Consider the following 23,806-nt stretch of genomic DNA (forward strand, 5'->3'; position numbering starts at 1 on the left):
GAAACTTAATGGATACCGCACCTACGTACGCGCTTGTGAGAGGGCACTAAGAAATGATTATAAAGTGTGGACGATGAGCGGGTGTGTGGGCAAGAAAGATAAGGCAGCTCTGATGCTCTTTACACGTTTGGCAGAGCCTTGGGAGGGCACAACATTTGTCCCACAACGCCTCCCCCCTGAGACCCTCTCCTCCTGACTGTACTTCTCTGATGTTTCTTCCTCCTGAAAGTAATTCGCCCGTCATCCCGCGGTCATCCCGCAAAAGAAACTAAGAACTACGGGGAAATCGGCGCCCACAGAACGGAATGGCGCGCGCGCGCGCTCTATTGTTGGCGAAGAAATAGAGGCCCCGGCCGTACGTTTTAGATCCATATTAAGCGCCATCATTTGGGGCTTCGCGGGTGCGCGGGTCCCTGATGGTGATGATGCTGCTGGGGATGATGGTGGGGGTGCTGCGACGATTGCTGCTGCTGGTGCGGCGGCTGGGTAACGTAGTCCTTGAGCTGATGGGGTCGGGTCGACCGTGGACCGACCGGAACACTGCCCCCCGACGTTGATTTCGCACCGCCCGCGTGGTGGTGGTGCTGATGGTGGTGGTTGTTACCTACGGCAGTGCCGCCACCGGCCCCCCGGGACTGGTTCTGGTGATGGAACGCGTGGTTGTTGTTCTGTTCCGACGGCCGAAGACTACTGCCCCCACCACCACCACCACCGCCGCCGGTAGCAGCGCCCCCGGTGGAATGCTGCTGGTGCTGGTGCTGACCGGCGTTATGGCCACCGCTTGCCGAACCGGAAAACGGACGATAATCTTTGGCGTTTCGTGAGTTGGTGTTTCCACCGGCACCAGATTGATTGCAGCGTGTGTCTGCGGGGAGAGGGGGAAAAGGACAATGAGGAACGGCCATTACACGATGCGACGATGGCACCACAACCTACCTCCTCCTCGTTGTTGTTCTCGATAACCATCGCCATGATGGTGCCCTGGTCCTGCCGCCATCCGCGGACCACCGGACTGGGTCACGTCTTTCCTTTTGCTCATGACACCAATGAAGCCACCGCTGGCCGAGCTGCCACCGGTACCGGTAGCAGGCGCTACCTCGTGCGACAACGAAGTTTCCGTGGCGAGGTGGTGAGCGGCTGTTGGCAACGGTGCGGCGGCAGAGGTGTTTTCTTTCTCCACGCCGGACAGAGGCGAAGCTGTGCTGGCCGCACTGACCGCGGAACCTTTGTTGCTATCGGCCACATGATGATGAGGATGATGATGCTGCTGATGATGGAGATGCGAAGAAACTTCCTTCTCTTTCGTTTGCTCTGTCTGATGTTGCGCTACCTGAGCGTAGCTCAAGCGTTGTGGTGGTGCTGGGGTCCCTACCGAAGGCACCGCCGATGACGGACTGGCACTGGTATCGAGTGGCACCAGCGGCGGGTGGTTTTGCAGTGAAAAGGTTGGCGGTGGTTGCGTTGCTGCTGCTGAGGAGGAGGAGGATGGGCCGGCAGTGGCGGTGGCAGCTACCGCCGGAGTGACCGTCGTTGATTTGGTGGCCAAATTAGTACTACTAGCTGTCGCCTTCGGTGCCGTCGCAGTGGTCACCGGCTTCGCGGTCACCGCGATCGAAGGTTTTTGCTGCTTCGAAGCCGAGGTCGAGGAAGCGAAATCAGTCGAGGTCATCGTAGCAGCATTGGCCATCGTGGGAGCAGCGACGGCGGCGCCGGTGGCCACCGATACGTTGCGAACCGCCGTTGGCGGCTGCGAGTCGCTGGACCCACTGGTGGCCGCTGCCGCCGCCGACGGTGGCTGCGGCGGCGGGGCCATCTGCAGCAACGATTCGTCAGTCTTTGTGGATTTATTAGCAGTTGTCGTTGCGATGCCGCCGCCGGTCGCGGCGAAAGAGCTCGTGACTACCGACGGCGGAAGTGAAGTGGCGGCCCCGGTAGTCATACTACCACCGCCTGCGCCACCACCGCCGCCATTCGTTGCGGCATTCGTGCCTTTTATCACAGGAGGGTTGTTATGCTGTTGCTGCTGCTGCTGCTGCTGTTGATTGTTGCTGCCAGTGCCAGGAGCGGCGGCACCGAATTCTTGCGTTTTGGCATCGTTTCCACCACCCGTCGGCCCGCCGCTGCTACTTCCGGGCGGTGTTGTGGTCTTTTGACTTTGCGACTCATCCGCACCGGGGGCTGACGGCGCTGCACCGGCACCGGAAGCTGCTGAGGAAGAAGGCACGGTTGCCGTACCGGCAACGATGGCAGCGACGGTGGATGACCCCGGCGCTCCAGACAGCAACGGAGGCGGAGGACGTGACGGGACGGCTTTGGCCGTTCCCTTTACGACGTCCGCAAGGCGATGGGTTTCTCCCCAAACCGGACCGATGTTGGAGGTGGTACTAGCACCGGAGGAGGAAGAAGTAACGGACCCACTTCCGGTCGTGGCGACTGCGGAACCACCGGTATCCGCTGTAGTGGAGGAATCCATGCCGGAGGCGGCCGAGTGGGCACCGGATGCGGCAGTGAAACCAGTGCCAGCGTGTTGATTGGCACCATAAGCGCCGGTGCCATGGTGATAGGTCGTTGGGTTGCCGCCCTTCGAATGAGCACCAGCTCCTCGTCCGCCGGTGGCGCTGGGCCCGCTTCCGGCCGTTCCGCCGGACAGAATGCTCCTCCCGTCGTGACCGGGCAGGGGCGGAAATGCCGCTGGTTCGAGATCGAACTGAACACTGGTGCTGGTACTGCCGTTGCCGGTGCTGCTACTCGTGTTGTTGGTGCTGCTGTTGCTGCCGATGGTGCTGACGGTGGCGGCATTAGTAACATTGGCATTGTTGCTTCCGGAAGATGCCGTCGTTGGTGGGTGTTGCTGCGGTTGCTGCTGCTGCTGCTGCTGCGACGAAGATTGCTGTACGTGGTGGGCATGATGCGATTGGTTGTGATGCGCCGGAGGATGTTGTATCGGCTGCTGCCCCCCCGACTGGTTATGATGATGGCCTCCATGGTGCTGCTGCTGCTGCTGTTGCTGATGATGATGGTGACTGGTAGACGATTGATGATGATGGTGCGTTGGCTGTGTTGACTGCTGCTGTTGGTGATGGGCATTGCTGTGATGGTGTTGCTGGGACAACGTCGAGTGTTGATGGTACTGCTGCTGCTGCTGCTGCTGCTGTGGCTGACTATGGTGGTGGTGGTGCGCTTGTGGCACCATTTCCTGCATCTTATGGCCACCTGCTACACTGCTGTGTGGGTAAGACGGTGCCGATTCGAGGGCCACTGCAGTGGCCGCTGCATTGCGGCTGCTGTGCTGGTGGTGCTGCTGTTGACTGTGTGAATGTTGCTGCTGTGCGTATCCGCCTGCATGCCCATCGCCGCCGCCCGTGGTCAGCACCAGCGCTCCGCCGCCGTAACCGTTGCCAGAGGACGCCGCCACACTATCAGCACCGCCACGGGCACCTCCACGACCCTGATATTTAGTGCCACCGCCACCTGACGCGGCAGCCGAAGACGAAGAGGACTGGGACCCGGAGGATGCGGTCAACTGGACGAGACTAGTATTCATGTTGATCTTAGCGCTATTATTGTTATTGGCATTCGCACCGTTTGCATTGCTTCCGCTATTTACACTGCCGCCGAGAGCGGAACTGTTGCCACCACCACCGGCGGCGTTGTAGCTCGTGTTGCTAGAGCCTCCAGCGTGGCGCATGTGACCGCCGTACATCACCGCCGTCGCCGACGTCGTTCCTACCAAACTGCCATCCATCGTCATTTGCATCTCGTCCTTTCTTCGGCGCGTGGTCCTTCGGGGCGGATTCGTCGCGATCCACGACTGTGGCGGCGGTGGCTGCTGCTGGGAGCCATCGAGCTGTAGCGTGGCCACGTTGACCTGGTTGCTGCTGTTTTTTCGACCTCCCACAGTGGCCCCCGTCGTCGTAACGTAGGACGGCACTACGAGGACCGTACCGGGAGCAACGCTTTCCTCGTGATACTGTTGCTGTGGATCCGTCGCTCGGACCAGCAACTCCACCGTGCCACCAGCACCGTCCCCGCCGGACTGCACACCGTAGTGCGGGGCGGGAGCGTAGTGAGCGTACTGCGGCACGAACACCGCTCCGGGCGGCAGCGTCGCTATCGGTATACCGGCCGCATCCTTAATGTACGTGGTGGTCGTCGTCGTCAGCTTACTACCGCTGCCGAGCAGCCCAGCGGCACCCTTGCCCACGGAAGCGCCCGATTGGTACGATGAGGACGGTTGCGACTGTACGCCACCACCACCAGCCGCCACCACCGCCGTTTGGTAGTTCGCCTGATTGGCCGACAACCGATGGACAGCGCCACCGCTGTTCGTTGCAATCGATTGACTATCGTTGTTGGGAACGCCACCACCCAGCTGCTGCTGTTGCTGCGATTGGCGTTTGTTGCGAGGATTTTGTCGATGGCCACCGCCTCCACCGCCACCACCACCTGGGACACCTCCGCCGTACCGACCATTCTGCTGTTTGCCACCGGTGCCGGCACCGCCCGAAGCACCACCCGGTTGCTGCTGGTAGGCCGCCACCTGCGCCGGAATCCCGTTCGGCGTCATGTACGGACCCATTTCGAAGTAGCCGCCCTGAGCCGGTGGCCACGAAGGCACAAACCCGGAGTACAGTGGCTGCTGCTGGAATGGCTAAAGTGAAAGAGAGAGGGAGAGTGGTGAATGGGAGAAAATTCGGTTCCGCCGGGACCGGATCGAGCATCTTTCACGACACGGTGGCGCGCACTTACAAACATATGAACAGGTCCGTTGAAGCTTGGGACCGTACCCTGTGGAAGCGGAGCGTTGTGCTGCAGAATGTAGCGTTGGCCACCCGGGTAAGCGGTGAGTGCCGCTGCAGCAGCGGCTGCCCCCGACTGATCGTAGGCCGTGACGGTCGCCGCGGTCGAGGCAGCCGACGGTGCCACTACTCCGGCAGCCGCGGCCGCTGCAGCTGCTGCAGCGGCCGCCGAACCCGGCGGTGGCGTAGTCCGGAAGCCGTTCAATCCGCTCTTCATCGGTACACCACCGACCGGCGTGATCGGAAGCCGATTCATCGGTTTAGCCTTTATTCGCGCCATGATTTGTTTTCCCTAAGGGAGAGCGAGAGCGAGCGAAACAGAGAGTCAGAGCGACGATTCCCATGCGGCAGCGGTGGCGGCCACGTACCTGAAATTCTTTAACCTCCTCGCGCAGATACCGGAAGGCGCGCTGTGCGTCCTCGTCCGACTCGAACGTAATGTACCAGGAGTTGTTGTGGGCAAATTCACATGAAATGAAGCGCGGACAGTTTTCCCCTTGAAATAAGTTCTGCAACAGGAAGAGAAATACCGAGCGGTCAATGGGGTCATCAGCATGTGGTGGAACCGATCGACGCGACACTCACCTTCACCTCCTCGACCGGCGTGTTGTCCGGGATTTCGCGCAATATCACGATGCACCGCTTGTGGTTCGGGCGCACCTTTAGGCCCTCCTCGTCGACCTGCACGTTCGGTGACTCGCGCAACACCTCCGTGATCAGCTTGATGTCCTTCGTGAGCTTCTTCACCTGGTTGAAGTTCGCCACGGTCCAGATTGGCACGTACTGATCGTTGTCCATTTGCGTCAAAAGATATGTGTCGTTCGCGAGATTCTCTCTGCCGGGAAACGGGAAGGAAAGCAAAGCGAACAGTGAAAACGGGGGCACGCTAGGCGACGTCTTGGCGACGACGGCCACCCCACTTACCGCGAAAAATAGTAATCAAGCTGTGTTTGCAGCAGCTGCTTCAGCTGCTCTAAAGGCATCCCGTTGTGTTCGGTAGTAGTGCTGCTGCTGCTACTGTGGCCGGCAGCGGCACTGTTGTTGCTATCACTGATGATGGTCGCCTTGCCGATATCGATGGCGGCGGCGGCGATTCCGTCAGCCGGTGCCGGTGGCGGAGGCTGCGAAGAAATCGAATGACTACTGGCGCTGGCACTGGCGCTGCTAATAACGAGGGCAGGACTATTGTTGCTCCTACTATTGCTAGTGTTGCTTCCGGCGACGGGAGCAGTATTGGTAACGGGTGTAATAACGGTGGCCCCGGCCCCACCGGCATCGGCGTAGTATCCTCCTTCCGGCGTTATCGATAGCGGCGACTCACCGCCGCCGCCATTCAGAACGACATAGTCCATCGGGGCGGCCGCTGGGGCCGTCGATGGGAGGGTGGTTCCTGCCGCCGCCGCCGACGTGTTGGCTGCTACCAGAGTGCTGTGCAGTACGCCGCCACCACCACCGGTCACAGCGACACCTGGTGGTGGGGGCTGTGCCACGATCGTTAGACCGGACATGCCACTGGTAATGATTGTGCTCGCTGCTGCCGCCGCTGCCGCTGCCGCTGTGCTGGTCGACAATTTTCCTGTATCCCCACCATTCATCAACACGTACCCTGCGCGGAAACGGGAGGCGGAAAAGAAGCGGAAGTGAGAAAACTGAATCAATCGAGAGAGGGCAATAGCATTTCCGTTCGAGGACACCGAGCAGTGTAGCGAGCGAGTGATGAAGAGAGATTCGATTATCTTTATCCGCTTATTCGCCAGACCGTCTGTAGGAATGGCACGTAGGATTTGGTTCACTGGCCTGGGAAACACAATTAGCTTAAAGTTCTTTCGAAAGTCATACCCGACCCAGCCTGTCTTTAAAGCGTGTGTGTGAGAGAGAGAGAGAGAGTTACGCGCCGTTTATCTCTCTGGACGCCCCGTGGGGCGGGAGGATCACTTGAAACTGGCGGGAGAGACGCGGAACGTGAAAGTCAAAAAGTCGGATCGAATCCATGAAATATTTATACCACACAAAGTTGTCCATGGCACGGGCGGCCGACACTTGTGCAAATGAACCCACACAGAGACAGTTGCTTCTTCCTACTGGGCGCCAGTTACCCAACCCACGATTGTCCCCAAACTCCCTGACACTTGAGTAATCTGCATCTTTGGCCGCACGCGCCCCGCATCATTATGTCACGCGTGTAATAAACCCAAAGAGCCAATGGCAAGTGAGACACCTTCCCGGGGGGGGGACACGACCACGTGGCGAGACTCCGATTCGATCGATTCCCGCCCCGTGCGCTGCCTTAACGAGCTCCCCCCCCTTTGGCCGTGCAAATGCTATTATCAAATGGGAGGCACCCAACCGATGGCGCAGGCTCCCGGGGGGCAAGAAGCTGAGGGAATTTTCGGTGTGGGACAGAGAAATAAAAAAAGGTACCAAAACGCTGGCAAAAGTTTTCAAAATCCGACCCCGTCATGGTTCTCGGTTACCTTTGGCCAGCGCACACACATGCACTGCAAGAACCAGTCACCGCCGCGGCTGGGGCGGTTCAAGAAGAACACATTTCATAAATTATTCATCGAGAGCCAAGCTTTCGGGTCGTCGCCGTCGCCGTCGCCGTCGCCGCCGCCGAGGGGGAAGTTTGGCCAAATTAGGGGGCCACTCTCGCGGCCAGAAAGCACACAGACGGGCGGCAACAGACACACACCAAACCGGGGGAGTTATTGAACCGACGCAGCCACGAAGGAATCAAGGTCCACACGCGGTTACGAGGCACCACGACGACGACGACGACGGAGGGACTGTAATCCTCGGTTCCAACTCGAAATCGTACACAGAGCGCCGTAATGACGTATTTTCAATATTGAAACCCGTCCCAAATCGAGATGGATAAGGCTTGACCCACATCGAGCGCCGTGGATTGTCATTTTTTGCCCGCCAACGGTGGGTCACCGACTCGCGCCGGCAGGAGAAGATCGTTCCTCTGGCCGTCGGCGCCGACAAAAGAAGTGGCCTGTCAGAAGTGGGTTGAACCGGGATTCGGGTGGTGCACAGGCGAACTATGATCCCTCCCCGGACTGACTGATCGGTCGATAAACTCTCCCACATGTCATCGGACACGGACGGATAAGACGGCCGCCCGCCACCGCCACCAGCTGGTTGACCAGACCGGGCGCGAGAAGCGAGGATTTCGACGCGCGACGAAGGAAAAGATTCCGACGCGCACACACATACGCACAAAGCATCCCCCGACGGACACCGTCAACCGCCAGACACCGAGCGCAGATGTTGCAGCGCGCAGGAACCGACCCGCCGACGGGTGGGGACACGGAGAGATGGAGCAGTGCGGTTCGTAGGTTATTTTCGTTCACCACAATCGGTGGCAGCCGCCACACCGAACGCGGGTCGAGCTGAAAAACCGAGCGCCGAGCCGCCGACCGTGGACAAGATGACATAACCTAACTTTAGACACACTTCGCAGCGAAAGGGACACGAATCCGCCTTGGGACGTCGAAACGGTCCACCTCCCCCAAAACGGTTCTTAACGGATTCCGTTCGATTTTGATTCGACAACTTGCTGCTGGCTTTTACTCCCAAAAAATCAGCAACACGTCCATCGATCGCTGGTTTTGTCGTTAAACCACCAAAAAGGTGCTCCGCTCCTGAGGGTATGCTGGGGACACATACCTGGGGCAGTTCCGTACTCTGTCGGCCACCGAAAGCCACACAGAGAGAGAGAGAGAGAGAGAGAGAGAGAGAGTGGACTAAAGCAAGGTAATAACCCAACAACGACGACGACGACGTGCGCTAATAAGGCTCAAGACGACGCGCGCGCGGTTCCATATTTAGACGATGAAGTGCGCGCGCGAGAGGGAGTCCGTATCCGTGTGTCATTCACCTGTGGCCCCACCAGAGAGAGAGTGCCCGTTTCCCACACATCCTGTCGCGTTATCGGGAACGACCCCAATTTGTGTTCCGCGCGCGCGCCCCCCCAAAGGAGTAGTAAAAGATGCCCTAGATGCGAAGAATCTGTCGGAGCGTCCTTCTCTCGATAGGGATCTTTCGACATCGATTCTTTCGATACAACGTGGCACCGTCGTGGCCGATGCTATCAATCGATTCCTTTGCGCAACTCAATCAATCGCCTGCGAGTAGATGTGACCCTAAAAAAGAACGGAAACCGAAAGATAGGTCAGTAAAAGCGTGTCCGGTGTAATGGGGGGCGCTTCATGCAAATTGCCAGTTCGTGACCAGAGAGGACGATGCACCAGGACGGGCTACCCCCACCAGAGTTATGCTCATCGTCGTCTTCGTGTCTGATGTAGGTTACCTCGACGCGACGACGTAACGGGCCATGAAGGAGCTCGCGTTCCCGGAGGAGCTCCCAGGCACACGGACGGATGGAGACCGGAGGCTAATCAATCGAACTCGCCGGTCGGTCGTCACCTCAAACCACCGTTCACACGCGCCGCGGATTGTGCAAATATTTCCCCCCGGCTTTTTGTTGGACGAGCCCCGCGCGTGTGATCTTTCTGCAGCGACCTCGAAGCGGTCTCCGCAGCCGGGTTTATATGCCGGTTTATCGCATCAAGCCCATTTTTGGCACCCGCGTAACAGGTTTTCGCCACAGGTTCCATTGACCTTCTCCGTCGCGTTCTCCAACACCCGGCCGGCCAGCAACCGGATGACCACTGGAGTGTGGCCGCCGGGTTCCACTAGTCCGACCGACAACATACAGGGACCCCGGGCATTGTGCAGAGAGAGAGAAAGAGAGACGGGAGCACCTTTGGGCGATTCGTCGCGTTTGACATTTAGCCGCAACGAAGCGAACTCCCCCGTGGGGGGCGGCTTCCGTGCCTTGGTGGCTCAAAAAGCAGACGATGCTCTGCGCGTCAGAGGGACCACACGGGGGCATTTCCTCCTTCGAGAAGATCGCGAGCGACGCTCTACTAAGCGCCCATCTTTCGCTTTTCTTGACGATACCTAAAATGCGAAGATCGTCGGCGAGGTCTCTCTTCTACGGCGACGGCCGCCGTATAACCTTTAAAAAGCTTGACGATCGCAACAAAAAGGACGTTTCCACAGGACGGGGTTCTCGGGGCACACAAAACCAGTTCTCCTTCGGCGTGGGGCATAGAAACCGAAATTGAACCTTCCGAAAACGCGACCCAGCAGGGTGCCACCACGTGTGGGTCGTCGTGTCCACGGGAATATGGGGGGCCTCTGCACAGCCTGTGTCTGCCCCGTCGGTGAGAGCGCAGAATTTGGTGCGTGAAAGTGAAAGGGATCCGCTCTGCGCCCGGGATATGCCCCTGGCTCAACATTTAAAGCACTAGGGCTTGGAGCGATCCCGTGAGAGGATCACAGCATCTTGAGGAGCTCATACATCATGCACCTTCAGAGTGATCGCGTGACCTATTTGAGATCCGTCCGCTGTTGCCGTTGCCCCCACTGTTTTGACATCCGATTGGCACTTGATCATCTCGTCAGCGCACAACTTCTCCCCCGGGGCCACAGAACTTGACACGCAAGATATCAACGCAAAAGAATGTTTGGCACACACGTTGGGATCTTCTCAGGTTTTGGGTCTGCAGCGGCGCACCCGTGTCGAGACCAAATTAACTGTAGCGTCGTGGTGACCACGAGTAGCGATGCAGCTGTAAATCAACTCAGACCATATGTTGGGCAGCCTGTCCTGTGCCGGGAGCGAAAGGTTGGAATGGACTTGGAAACATGTTGGCAATGTGAATCAGCACCTCCAGAAAGCTAGCAGATCACGCTACAAAACTAATTTGATGATAGAGTTTGGCCACACTAAAAGCCTTTCCTTACTTGCGCTCTGTGCTGCCCTGCCAAGCCCTTCCTTATGTGCTTACAATGTTTGCCAACAGCAAACGATCGACCAGAGGTCTCTGACGACATCCCGGCAGGAGGAGCAAGACCCTGAACGGTAGAGGTCCGTCTGTCTCGGATCCCAAAAATAGGTGCTAATAAGCTAAGCTAAGCTGAGTCTCTCCGCTTGGCTTCTTCTGCTTCGAAGAGGGTTCCATTTCGAGCTTGGAAAGCTTTTTCTTGCATTTTAGTTTCACAGTAAAGGTTACTCGAAGTGGGTTTAATCGCTCGAAGTGGTCTCTCGAATTTGCAAATCGGATATTTTTTGCCACGGACCAAGAAGGCAACACTGTGTAGGGATCAATAATAATGGGCCTGGGCTGGGCTACGATTGGGCCCTATCAGAAACAAATGGATTGGAACCAGAGCCCAACCGAGAGAGAGAGAGAGAGCGCGAGAGTGACACTGATGATAGGGTTCGCCGCAGCCGCGACCACCGCGTGACGCGTGGTTGCATTCTAAACCACATTCCAGAGCGCGCCAATCTCTCGGGTGGGGCTTGTTTCCCCCTCACCCCTACCAGGCACCTCCTTGATCGCGATCGCGAAAACTTCCTTTCCATCGCAGCAGGGCGACGACAACATGGGACATTCCTTCGACGAACCGGAACAGCCCCCGAAAAAACAAAATTGGAGCACACTTTTACTCTCTTTCGGAACCGGGTGGTGGTGTCCCGTCGGGACCAGCAATCAATCTCAATCTAATATGTTACGAGAGACCCGCCGTTATGATGTTAGGGGGACCGCGTGAATGCAATTTAAGCTGTTTCGATCGATATCGCGCTCGCGACACTGTGTCTCGAGCGTTGTGCATCGCAAAACGCGAAGGGACCGCCACGACCGGCGCCGCCGATTTGGTTCATTCTGCGTATCTAGATGATGATCGGCATCGGCGTGTGGCAATCAAGCAACAACACGCAACACACGCAAGCTGCGCCGTGAGGTGGTTTCGGCCAAGGCCAAGGAGAGATAGAGACCCCGGCGATGTTTTCAAAACGTTTCGAAATAGAAGACTGCACCGCGACCGCAACTGACGGTGGTGCATCGGGCCCGATTTTTGAAGCCTCGCGAGGGGCCAAACGCTCAACCATCGTGTGGCTCAACCATCGAACACACAACAGGGTGTCGAATGTTTTGTGTGCCGTTTTTTTTTTGTTTTACTGCTGTGAGTCTTTCCTCCAATGGGTTGAAGGGAAACCCCGAGCAAATAAAAACCGTTGAACCGTTTCAGAAAACGAACTGTTAATTAGCGCGACCACACGGCCGGTGGAAGAGGAGAAGCTTTTACACGCCCGATCTCTGGACCATGTTATTAGCACCGCGTTCCGTGCCCCCGGGGGGAGGCGATTGGTCCATGGCTCCGTGGGTCCACCCGAGAGTGATTTAGTTGCGTCTCAAGGATGACGAACGTGCAGCAGCAGCAGAGAGCCCAAGGTATGTCGTCGTCTCGGTGGGTAAAAGCACAAGCATCGTGGCTGCTTTTCAATGGGTTCGGAAGTTAAAAAGCTGACCAACTGAAACGGGTGCCACGCAAGAGGGCGTTGAATGTTGAATGTGTTGTTTGTGTTTTTATAAACAAAAAAATTGGAAATGGATTTAGAGAACTGAACTGCCAACAACCTCGCGGCGCGCAGCACAAAATGTGCAAAGTCAAAGTCAGAGGGGTCCATTGTCAAGCGGTCCTTCGGTCCCGACCCCGCCACTAGTTACCGCCCCGATTTGCCCGAAACGGACAAAAATAGCGAAAAATCAGCAAAAAGACGGCCAAAAACCCGTCGAGGGAACTCCACGAAAGCGACTTGAAAAGGGGTCTCTCGACGAAAGGGGAAATATTTGGTTTGGCAATATGCTCTTTGTGGGGCGCCCCTCCTCAGGCGGCTTTGGCCGGCCCCCATCGCGAAGGAACGGATTGTGTTGGGTGTATGTTTGCCCGCCGATAGTGGCGAGAGGCCTGTGTAAGGGCGCGACGACGAAGTGCGGGGTTTTTGAAAGCATGAAAATGCGAAATCGAAAACTGCTTCCATCATCCACCGGGGGGGGCCTTGCGAGAAGCACACAACACCAAGCGAAGAAACAATACCGCGGCGTGGCGTCCGCGAGAAGTGTGCGTGCATCGGCAGGGGCATTCGCGCGGTACCTGCCACAGCAAGTCACTTTGGCCTCCCCCCGTGTGACACCCCCTTCAGCGGTAACTAGCGCCACACAACCACAACGCACCATTCGGTTGCCGAACGCACACAACATACACGACGCTCGGCAAGGTGTCTGTACGAAGAGGCAAGCTCCTCGGAACGATCGTGATAAAGTCCCCCCCCACAGTGGCCACCACTGTTTCTTGGCCAACAAAAACATAAACCTTTGGAAAAGAGTCGTTTGATGATTATCCGCGATTAGAGGTGGCAAAAGAAAGGCTGAGATCCTTTCGAGGAGACACACTCTATTCGAAGGCACACATCTATCTATAGGGAAAGGCCAGGTGAAGTAGACACGATTTTGATAACGTAGCACGATTGCCCCACAGGGTGGTCAATATAACAAACTTAATTCTCGAAATTGTAAACATCTATTAAAAACTTTGGAATGGGACGCTTTACGCTTGCAGAATTTGTTCCAACCTTCAACTGAAACGGTTCGATATTTGAAAAGCACATTTTTTAAATTTATTTCCACCTTGGTGGTTAATAAGCAGAATGAACCTATCACACAAATGTTCGAGCATCGAAAAATATTTGACTAGTTTTTATAACCATATGAAAAAAAAATTGACCACCCTGTAGATAGTAGCAGGAAACTAATAAGCACCCTGCCATGACGTAATGCGGGTGTGCAAAACAACGGATGAATCACCACGCAATTCCACACAGCTGATGCAATTGTCATTGTCATTAAACCATGCGCGACGCGATGACGTTAGGGGCTCCTAGAAAGGATTCCACCGACGAAACTGGGATTGCATCGCACTGGAACCAGTAAGCTACTAGAGGCTCCGGTTGACTATCATTAATCAATTAATCTCCTTTTCTCCGCCTCACGATGCTCGATCAGCGGCGAAGAACAGTAAAACATAGTTTCGCGAGTTGGGTTTTTCCAGGCACAGATGCCATATCAACAGCGATTTTCAGCACGCACTGAGTGCACTGAGGTTTCCCATAAAAGCTGCCGACGTGCTGTGCCACGTCGTAGGATTCCAACAAGCATCTGGCCACCGTACGTCAACCAGAAAAAAAAACAAAAGGCAACGCGCAGAGCGGAGGACTTCCAACCGAATTCACTTATCGTCCTCTTAGTCGCGTTATCTCTCCTGCGTCCACGAGAAGGAACATGTGGAACCTTGAAGAGGCAGATAGCCACGGGTATGGGCGCTCTCCTGTTGCACTTCGCACGAACCACAAGATGGAAAAACACGGTAGCCCTGCTGCCTGATTGGAATGCATGTGGTTTCACAGAAACAGAAGAGAACTGTAAATCCAGCTCACGGATATGTCGAGAGCGGTGGGGTCTTATCAGCGGCGATACTCTGACCGCACAGGGGTGGGGCCGGGAGACTGACATTCTTCATTTTCCCTCCAGTTTCATCGCTCTGAGACAAGTGATCGTGTTCCTAATCATTATTTAATCACGCCGGGTTCCGGGCGCTTGGCATCCCAGCGGAGCCGCGATAGGACTAATTACGAAACGCCATGTTATGAAATTCGGAACACCAAACAACACACACACATGCGTTGCGACAATGGCGACAGAGAAAGATAATTTACAATGCCTTCGTTTCCCTTATCGCCACTCCACGGTGAGTGCGCTATCACCGACCGCATCATCGGTTGCAGAGTCTTGTAGAGTTTTCAGAAAAGAAAAAGAAAACCACCCATTCCGATAACGCCGATTCTCGGTATCGTCTGAAAATGGCGCCTCGCCCCAGGAATGCCCTCTTACCAGAATCCATATTTTGAAGATTTGCCTCCTCAATCAATCCGTCGTTCACTTTTACCGCTACTCGCCCGCTGCCTAAGCCCCCTCGGGGGCTATGCAGAAGGTTTTCGGCGGCGATTAGAGCCCCCCGCAACGGAACGTGCGAAGGATGGTCGGTGGTCGACGTCACAGGGACCCCGTCGTCCGTGCGCTTCCGGTGGTGACGATCGATCGAACTCGTCCTAATCCAGCCGTGGTGGTGTTGTTCCTCCGTGCGCCAGGATCTCGCGAGGCGTGTGGACCGCAGCCACCAGGATCGTTCCTTGCTCTGTACGCGCTGTAGATAGCTGCGCGATCACCGATCGTTCTGTTGCGAACGATCGCGAGAGGGCCCCGATCAACACCGATCCGCGATTGCTTTTCGACTTTGAATCGTAATCTTCAACGCGCTGGCTCCTCGCCCGTCCTTCGGCTCGATGATGGCGACTTTCCGTTCCGTCGTTGATGTGTACGATTCTGATGCTCGTACGGCCCGCGCCACTCACTCGTGACACGCAAGCACGATACGCAAACACGCGGGGGAAAGAATTTTTCCACCAGCCCCCGATTTGGACAGAACCGCCGTCGTTGTCGTCGTGTGGCGTAGAGAAACCGTCAATTGAGGCGACGTCGGTCTCGTGCGTGATCGGTGCACGCCGGATTCATTCACATCGCAGCAAACGACGCACGGCTGGAAGCGATGATAATTTCACACTCTTCGCGCACATATTCCTATACTCCGGGCCGGGATGTGGGTCGTCGGCGGGTGGTTAGCGCGAACCCGTCTACCGCGGACGTGTCGTGGTGGTGGTGGTGGTCACCGCTCTCCGGCGGATCTTGTCTTTCACCAGCACACATTCATACACAGTGAAATAATGCAGTGCGTGCGCTCTTCTGCTTCCCGCGAACTGCTAACGCAATTATGTCGTGTCGTATATGCTGTCGCGGCGGCCGTGGCTCTGTTTTGCGTGGCTGGCACGGCGGTCAGCTACGAACACACACAAGGACACGGACACTAAACGCACTCGCACACAGAGAGACTGTAGGGACTAACGTTTCGGGGCGCTGCTTGGACGGACCTCCGGTTGCGACGGGGCAAAAAAACGTAACACCACACACGCGAACTGGCTCACGCTCGTTCTCTCTCTTTTCTGGCCGTGCCCACTCACTCACTTGTTCTCTGTCTGGCACGCACGAGTCGGCAGGAAAGACAGCAACGCACACCGCCGTCGGGTGGTGACTTTCCGTAACGTCAATTAACCAACCAACCCAACACACGGAATAGCGTTTTCCGACCAGGGGCTACTACGATAGAAACACAACACACGTTATAAAAATCTCCCATATAGCCAACCCGAAAAAAAATCACCGATGCTGCCGTTAGCACATTCCTCATCTCCCGCCCATCGTGGTGGTGTGTCCGTGGCCGCGGGCGCGCGTTAACACACCCGTCAAAATTAACGCCCGTCGCGCGGCTTTTCACGACAACCTGCTGCTGTGCACGCACGCTCTTCTAGAGCGATAACACATACGCGCACGGTTTAGAGACGATCGAATCTGTTGAACAGTGCGCGGTTCCTGGCCCGGGGGGGATCTCGTCGTCGTGTCGTGCTCTCACTTTCAGTCAACAGTAGCGTGATAACAATAACCCGCGCACAACCAGCGAAGGTTGAGCTCTTCTGACGGGTGCGTGAGAATATGATGACATTTAGAGACACTGTGCTTCGTGTCGTGTGTCCCTTCCCTTGATCGGTATTGCTCTCTCTTTCTCTCCCTCTCGTTCTCTCCGCCCTAAACACTATCGTGATTATGATTTCGAAATTCCCTAGCAGACAGCGGGGTGGTACTGAGTTGTTCAACGTAAAAACCTACAAGCAAACATAGGAACCTGTGACTCGGATGGAGCAATGGAGCAGGCTCTTTTCGTCGTGTGCTCTAATTCGATCCCCTAATAGGTGCAACGCAAGCACCAACCAACGAAGGAGCCTCCCGGCAGACAGTGCTGTCCTATTTCAGACACGATTTGGGAAAAATAGCTCCAACATGTTCCTAGTTCCCGGTGCGATGGATATTTGAACGAACTGCCTGCGTTCTCGTTTCAGGGGTTTCTAAAGAGATTGATTCAGCCTGAAAAGGGTATCAGGTGCTTTGGTGTGACAGAATCACTCCCCAAAGGGTATCCTGAATAGCTTGGCAATCCTTTTGGCCACTGTAGTTCACAATCTCACACACCGAGGAACTGCACACGAAATCACGACGGAATACGTTCGTTTGCTCTATCAAACCACTTCGCAAATGTCAAAGGTTCCCATCATCACCATCGCCTACTATTGCATTTTCTCGTGCAGCGACGAACAGGGGGCCAGCTCCTTTCCTGTTAGTTTGCTACGATTTGTTGGAATTGCCAGTGCTTCGTGGGGTTTTCAAACGTGCATTCACAACCCTTCTTTGTTCGGAAGCACAAAAAAACGAAGTAACCTTCGCTGAAGGACACCAGTTTGTGTGGTCGCCGCACATTCATATGCTCAATCGTTCGCTGGTTAATCCTTTTTCCGCGAAAGGTAATCTAAAAGAATGAAAACTCGGACATTAGATAACCGCGCCAGTCGCCAGGTCCTAAGACCATCTCATCATCATCGTTTTCCCCCAGCCGTTTTTTTGTTCTTCGCCGGCTGCAGCAAAATCGGAATCTGGTGATCCTGCTGTCGCTCTCAGCCAGACACTCAAGAACAGCGCCGGGTGCGCGCGAGCGAGACTGGCGAGCGAGGAGAGAACGAGAGAGAAAGCTACATAACATGAGGTAATTTTTGTTTCTTTTTTTACCGGCTTTTTTGTTAATGCGGCAGCCGCGGAAGAAATGTCTCTAGACATTTCTGTGTAGGTGGTGGTGCCTTGGCCCGCAAAGAGACATTCGCTCGTTGCAATATTCTCCTGAACGCCAGGAGGAAGAAAATAAGGAAACCATTTGTTCGATTCTGTGGAATCGTGATAATGGCAACACATTAGGTTGAGTGGTTTTCCTCGATATAATCCTCAAGGATAGCCTCACTTCCTGCACGGGGGATCGTAGTTCCTGCAATCCTTCGGTAGACGGTTTAGTTGCACACTAGTGCACCTCTACAGTTGACGTAAAGTTCGGCACGGAACTCCAGATATCCTGTGGCACAAGGATCTAAGTATCCATTGAATCAAACGGGAACAAGCGTTTCCTTATAAATCAGGACTAGCTAGCTGCGATCACGACACGGGCCCGCAATAGTTAACATCATTCAATTACCATTGTAATTCAAGCAACCTGCAATTCGCAGACTTGCAGGATGCGATCGGTCTGAGAACTGTGGCTCACTGTGCTAATCGTCACATCACTTGTCTCTTCTCCGCCGTCCCTCCCCCCACCGCACAAAATCTCGTGAACCGCGTCAACCGCAATCCGGTCCGACGACGACTATTTTCTGCTTTTCGGCTCACTGATCCAAATCACAGGCACGCACACAGTCCCGCGGTCGTGCTCAGGAAGAGAAAATAGCTCACTAACACTCGCTCGGTGCTGCCTGTCGGTTGATTCGTCGATGACTTTTTCAACTCATTCGCCCGCTTCACTGATTGATTGCTTGCGGTAATGATTTTCTACCGTTTGTCCATCATTTCGGGGACGGCTATTAATCCGCTAATAAGCACATTGACACACGGGGTACCCAGAAACAATGGAAGCGGTAAGGGAATCGCCGTCAGTCACGAATGTACACATGGTTTCCCATTTCATCGATAATGTTTCTCCTTTTTGCTTTGTTATCTCTATTGCTTTCCATCTCTATTTCTCTCGCTCTCTCTCTCTCTGTCGTACGTTTCCTCTCTTAACACGCACACATGGTGTGCTGCACACGCATACTTCCCACCGCCAATCGTCATCCATCACACATCCTGTTCACGTACTTCATTCTGGGGAAATCCAAAAAATATCCCTCATCGCACGTCTTCGCACAGAAACGTCAGCCGCGACGAACCACTCACGGTGAATGTTGTTCTTTTGAAACTTCACCACAAAACCCTTGCCTTAGCCACGGGAAACCAGTGGGCCACAGTGTGGATGAGTGTGTTCCACCCTGCCAACTAGATCAACTAAAGTACCAACACACACCCGCACGCATACACACGTCCACCCGACGATGGACGCACCAACACCCGCGCACTGTGCTGGGCCAGGGGGGGAGGGAGAGAAACCAATGGACCCAATAGATTCAACCGTGTGACCGACCGTTGCCAGGGGGGATATGACGAAAGGTGATGGCCGGATTCGGGCGAAAATTCGGTTAACGCTCAGAGAGCCTCGAAAGGACATTTCCATCGTAGCAACCACAAATCGCACACTGATCATAGCAAACATTGGAACGGCGAGCCATTGTTCAGCTGGCAGCACATAATTGCGAAGTAAACTCGAACATATCTATGCTGGGCTCGCTTTACGAAACCAGCGCAGAACGTCACAACGGGCCAGACGGGACGTAGCACGAATGACACTAAAATTTGCGATGATCGCTCCCTCCCGAAAAAAAGTCCGCCGGATATGGATTCACACCGATCACAACGCACACAACCGTGCGGACGCGCGCGCTCTCCCGTGCCTCGTCGCCGTCGGCGACACAATCGTACACACGGCTGGTGCAGTTGCATTGCTCCCCGAATCGCACCAACCGTGCACTCCGAGGCGATTTGGTAGCGCAATTAGGACACACACGGTACACTCGCGAACCGCAAAACCTACACCGGATCGTGCGGAAACTGTCTGCACGTTTTCAGTGACGAAAATGACCTCCTTCACGGCTGGAACGTGCAATCGGCACTCGCGCACGGTCGAAACTATCCGTTCTCGGTCCAAAATGGCCGCGGTCTGCAGCTCTCGGTCGGTCGTCCGCGTCGACGTTTTCAGCTCGCTCGGTCGCTGTAGTTTGCCTCTTCGCACCCAGCGTGCCAGAGAGAGGCCGCGTTCGAGAACTGCACACACTCGGGCAACGCGCGAACAGGCCGAGCACAAACACATCACCGATCACCGAACACAGCGCACTGACACTGACGGACTGACTGAGCACAGTGACTGAAGAAAGTTTGGTTTCAGCCGTTTGCACAAAATGTAGGATTCGTGAAAATTGAGAATAAATCGCAGTTGTCGTGATGGAAAAACAATCAACCGTACGCTTCACCGTGAAATGGTTCTGAAACTGAGTCCAGCCGTACGCAACCGTACGTTTGAATGTTTGAATTCCGAGCTCGGTGATGACCATTTTGGGTCAGGCGGATTTTAGCCGAAAAACGTAAAACTTTACCCTTTGGGCCGTGAAATGGTTCTGAGTCTGAGTGCAAACCGTTTGGTTTTCAGCGTACAACACGGAATCTGTGCGATATCGCTTCGAAAAGCGATCAACCGAAATACAAACTAAAACAAAATTTGACAACCCTACTCACTTGTTGGCTCGAATTCTCACTCTTCTCACATTCGAGAAATTCTCCCACTCTGGAGTGAATCGGTTTTCTCGAACTGTTGGTTGCGCATCATTCCCGAAGGGAATCCCGAACGCGGAAACGGTTCGCAACGGTCAAACACGGAATTTTAAATCAAATTCAAAACAATAGACAAATCCTGCCGTTGTTGGCCCTGCGTCAACCCCCCTGTCACGCTGGTGCTTTGCGGAGGACATTAGTGGTGACTCAGACTTCGTATTACCCGGCTCACGGTTCGTAGACAGGTGCCGCAGATAATATTTATTTTATAAAAACATCAAACATCGAAAAAGCTTCTCCCCCGCTATTGTCTTAGTTTCGCACTCACCTCCCGGAATTCCATTCGCCACGAGCGACGTAAGTCCAGCGGGCTGCAATTTCGACAAGCTCTGACCGCTGGTCAATCGATACACTCCCGGTGCTGCCGGTTGCTGCTGCACGGGAACAATGGTCGATAAACTTGCGCCACTGTTTAGCACACTTTCACTCGGTTCTAGGCTTATCCCGGCACCGATGGCTTCAATCACACTTAACAAATCGTTTCTGGCACCGGATGTGGCGACGGTGGCCGTGCTGCAGGTGGAACCGCCACTCACCGCTACGCTACTACCGCGGAATGGTCCCATCATGTTGCCTTGATTGATATCCTTCACATCACCGGAAGGTAGTGCCACGGTAAGGGTATTGCCGTAACCGAGAAACTCCTCATAGCTGGCCACCGGCTGAACAGCTGCTGAGCCGGCAGGTGCCGAAATTGGTGCCACTTCGTACGTCGTAATGCAGCTGACCGGTGCCGGAGTGAGCTGTAAGAAGGCGAGACAGAGAAGCCGATAGAGTGTGTGTTCGGCGGGGAACCGAGTTTCCGGACCGAGCTTTGCGGGCCGCGTGGGGAACACGCTCAAAAGGATCCCGAGTTCCGCTCGGCAGCAGCTTTTCGCAGGAAGTAACTCATTGCAAACTTTCGGAGGAAGCGAGACAGAGCACGGAACCACGGGGCAGGCCGACGGCGACCGATAATTCGCCTTTCGGGATGTGCGTGCCTGTGTGTGTTGCGCGGCGAGTAGTGCCGCGTGTCAGGACACTCGGAGCGAGGCAGTGTAACTGAAATGGAAGGACACCCCGAGCGCGCTGAAGGACGACAGCGACGCTCGGATGATCCTGCTGACAGACATATTGTGTCGGTCGATTAGCCCGGGGGGGAGGAAATTCACAACACAACCCGTCGGTACCTGTTGATTGAAATTCGATTAGTCCTAAGTGCGACAACTCGGACGCGCGATTCAAGATGTAAGACCCGTGGGATATGACAGAGATGGCGAGCGACGCAGAGCAACAAGTAACCCAACGTAGTCGGACACAAAGGAACGCCAGGAATAGGTGGTGGATTCCCAGCACTGTTTGGTTGTAATTTGGGAAGCACCATTCCGTCCTATTGTTTGGGATGGGCTGAACCATGGGCATGGGCACCGCGCGAAAGTGGTAAAAGCCACCGAAAACAAACAACCGTCAGGATGTACCATATGGCAGAAGTAGCAGCATATCACTCGGGCCCCGACCACCTGACCGAACCCGACCCGAATGTGGTCGCCCACACCCGCAAGGACCCACCAGAGTGGGTGACTTGTGCATTTATCTATTTTTAAATCACCATTCATGTTGGGGGGCTTCACAAAAAATGGGGATCCATTTCGGGACGATTCATAGCGGATTCCGTCTCTTATCACAAAGGGATGCCTCGTTGAAATCACCATAAAGGACCTTCCATATGGTGGCATCCAAGTGTCCCAGCCGCCACCGAATCAGTAGCGGTCCTGCTCACCTTCTGAATGATGTAGCAGCGCGGGTTGTAGGAAGTGCAGAGGTAGGTCCCGTTGGCGTCCAGGCACAGGGGCAGCGGATCGACGATCGTCGGCGCTGTCGGGGCCGCTGCCAGATGCCGCTGGACGGCCCCGGTGTCCCGGGTCACCAACGTGGTCGGTACGGCCGTCTGGAGCAGCTGCTGTGGGGAGTACGAGTGTTGCGTTGACTGCGTTTGCTGGAGCAATTGTTGCTGCTGATGGTGCTGCTGCTGATGGTGGTGATGATGGTGGTGATGATGGTAATGATGATGTCCGGTCAGGCTGGCGCCTCCGGCCAGGGTAGCTAGACTTCCGGCACTCGGACCCGCAACACTCCCGAACGGAACGCCACTCGTGCTGCTGCTCGTCGCCGACGTAACGATTCGATATTTGCGTACCGACATAGTGGCCGGGATGAGGGATGTCGCAACTTGAGGTCCGACGCGACCCTAATGATGCATCTCTTTGGCCATATGGTCAATCAATCACACACCGTACACTGCGCGTTGCGCACTATCTCTATCAGCCAGGATCTCTGGTCGAGTGTTTGTACCACATGGCCGTGTGGCCGGCCACACACGTCCCACGGTTAATTTTTGCCTTCGCAAGGCAGGTACTGCCGTCCGTTTTCACAATCTCGCACAGGTTGCCCGGCACCGTTCCGCTGCCGGATGCTGCCAAAATTCTGGAACACACTCGAGAGACTGGCGTGGTGCCCGTTGGCGCAACACATTCCCCACACGGGCGCGGGCACTGGTCAGTTTCGTATTCAAATCAAATTCAAACATATGCCACCACCGTCACAGTTTGCATTTCTAGAAGCCTCCGTCCAGGGCCTCCAGGGGTAGCACCGACCGGCAAGAAAATGCTACTGATTTGCTAACGATCTTAGCCGCATAATTGGTGTGTCCATATATTGTTGCGATCCGCGTGACGCCGCGATACGCAAAAGACTGCTGCTAAAAATAACACCAAGAAAAAGAAAAAAAGGAACGCAACAAACACTTGTTAGTCGTGTCGGACAAGGAAGACGCCGCGTGCGGCGTGTACTTTGCGTCTCCCATATGATGAGCCGTTTTCTTTATCGATTCGCGAAAAGTTCGGAACCATACCGGGCACACTACCCGGCTAGTAACAGTCGGAAGGACGACCACGATCCGCCGAGCAGCGCAACTCCCAAACCCAAACAATCGCCCAAACTAACCCAAAATGATGGCCAAACAGAGTGCACACAAAACGGAAGAAGAAGAATTAAACCCAGACGGCAGGCAGGATCTATCGGTACTCCTTTGGGTGGTGGGGTTGGGTGGGCTTCTTGGAATTGACCACCCACCAGCACACACCCATGCACAGGCACGAGGCACGAAGGAAGAATCGCAGAGTTTTCGGTTCACGCGCCGGCTGCTGAGATGTGATGAAAGGGAGGCAGGATGTGCGTAGTAGTGCACTGTGGCTCTCTCTCTCTCTCTCTCTTCCGATAGATGATGGTTTTTTATCCGTGTTTGCGCTCGGTCAATATATCGCCCGATGGGCAGTCGCTAACCAAGCTGCTCTTCCAATAAGCACCAATCGCCCGAGAGCTGGAGAGATTCGCGCGTTCCGTATGTTTGCGCCCTGCACTGGCGCGGCTGCTAGTTTGTTTGATTTTACTTCGACTTTTTCGCGATACTTCACCCTTCACTTTGTATCACAGTGTTTCCTTTTTCGCGCTCCATGCCCGGCTCGCGCGAGATTTTGGCCCCGGCCCGGCCCGCTGCCCCGTAGGTCGCACGAATTGGCCGAGGTCAACCGCGCAAAACTCCAAACAAAGAAAAACACGAAAGGGCACCCTCTAATGCGCTTTCTCGTTTTC

General features: G+C 55.2%; 1 protein-coding gene across 1 annotated transcript; it reads right to left on the minus strand.

Moving 5' to 3' along the window:
* Positions 1-383: 383 nt before the first annotated feature.
* Positions 384-22,358, minus strand: LOC131215962 (la-related protein Larp4B-like). Its single transcript, XM_058210357.1, has 9 exons — positions 21,936-22,358; positions 20,445-20,919; positions 5,724-6,405; positions 5,385-5,634; positions 5,168-5,308; positions 4,750-5,091; positions 1,558-4,651; positions 937-1,509; positions 384-865 (listed from the first exon to the last, which is right to left on the minus strand). The coding sequence occupies exons 1-9, from the start codon at positions 22,356-22,358 to the stop codon at positions 384-386; spliced, it is 6,462 nt and encodes a 2,153-aa protein (XP_058066340.1).
* Between the last annotated feature and the right edge of the window lie 1,448 nt (positions 22,359-23,806).

The sequence above is a fragment of the Anopheles bellator genome, chromosome 1 (assembly GCF_943735745.2).
Source record: "Anopheles bellator chromosome 1, idAnoBellAS_SP24_06.2, whole genome shotgun sequence".
Classification (NCBI taxonomy): Eukaryota; Metazoa; Arthropoda; class Insecta; order Diptera; family Culicidae; genus Anopheles; species Anopheles bellator.

Coding starts and splice junctions, on each gene's coding strand:
- LOC131215962 (XM_058210357.1), bottom strand. CDS start 22,358: ATGTCGGTACGCAAATATCGAATCGTTACGTCGGCGACGAGCAGCAGC. Junction 20,920..21,935: donor GCTGCTACATCATTCAGAAG/GTGAGCAGGACC, acceptor GCCTTCTTACAG/CTCACTCCGGCACCGGTCAG. Junction 5,309..5,384: donor CGCCGGTCGAGGAGGTGAAG/GTGAGTGTCGCG, acceptor TTCCTGTTGCAG/AACTTATTTCAAGGGGAAAA.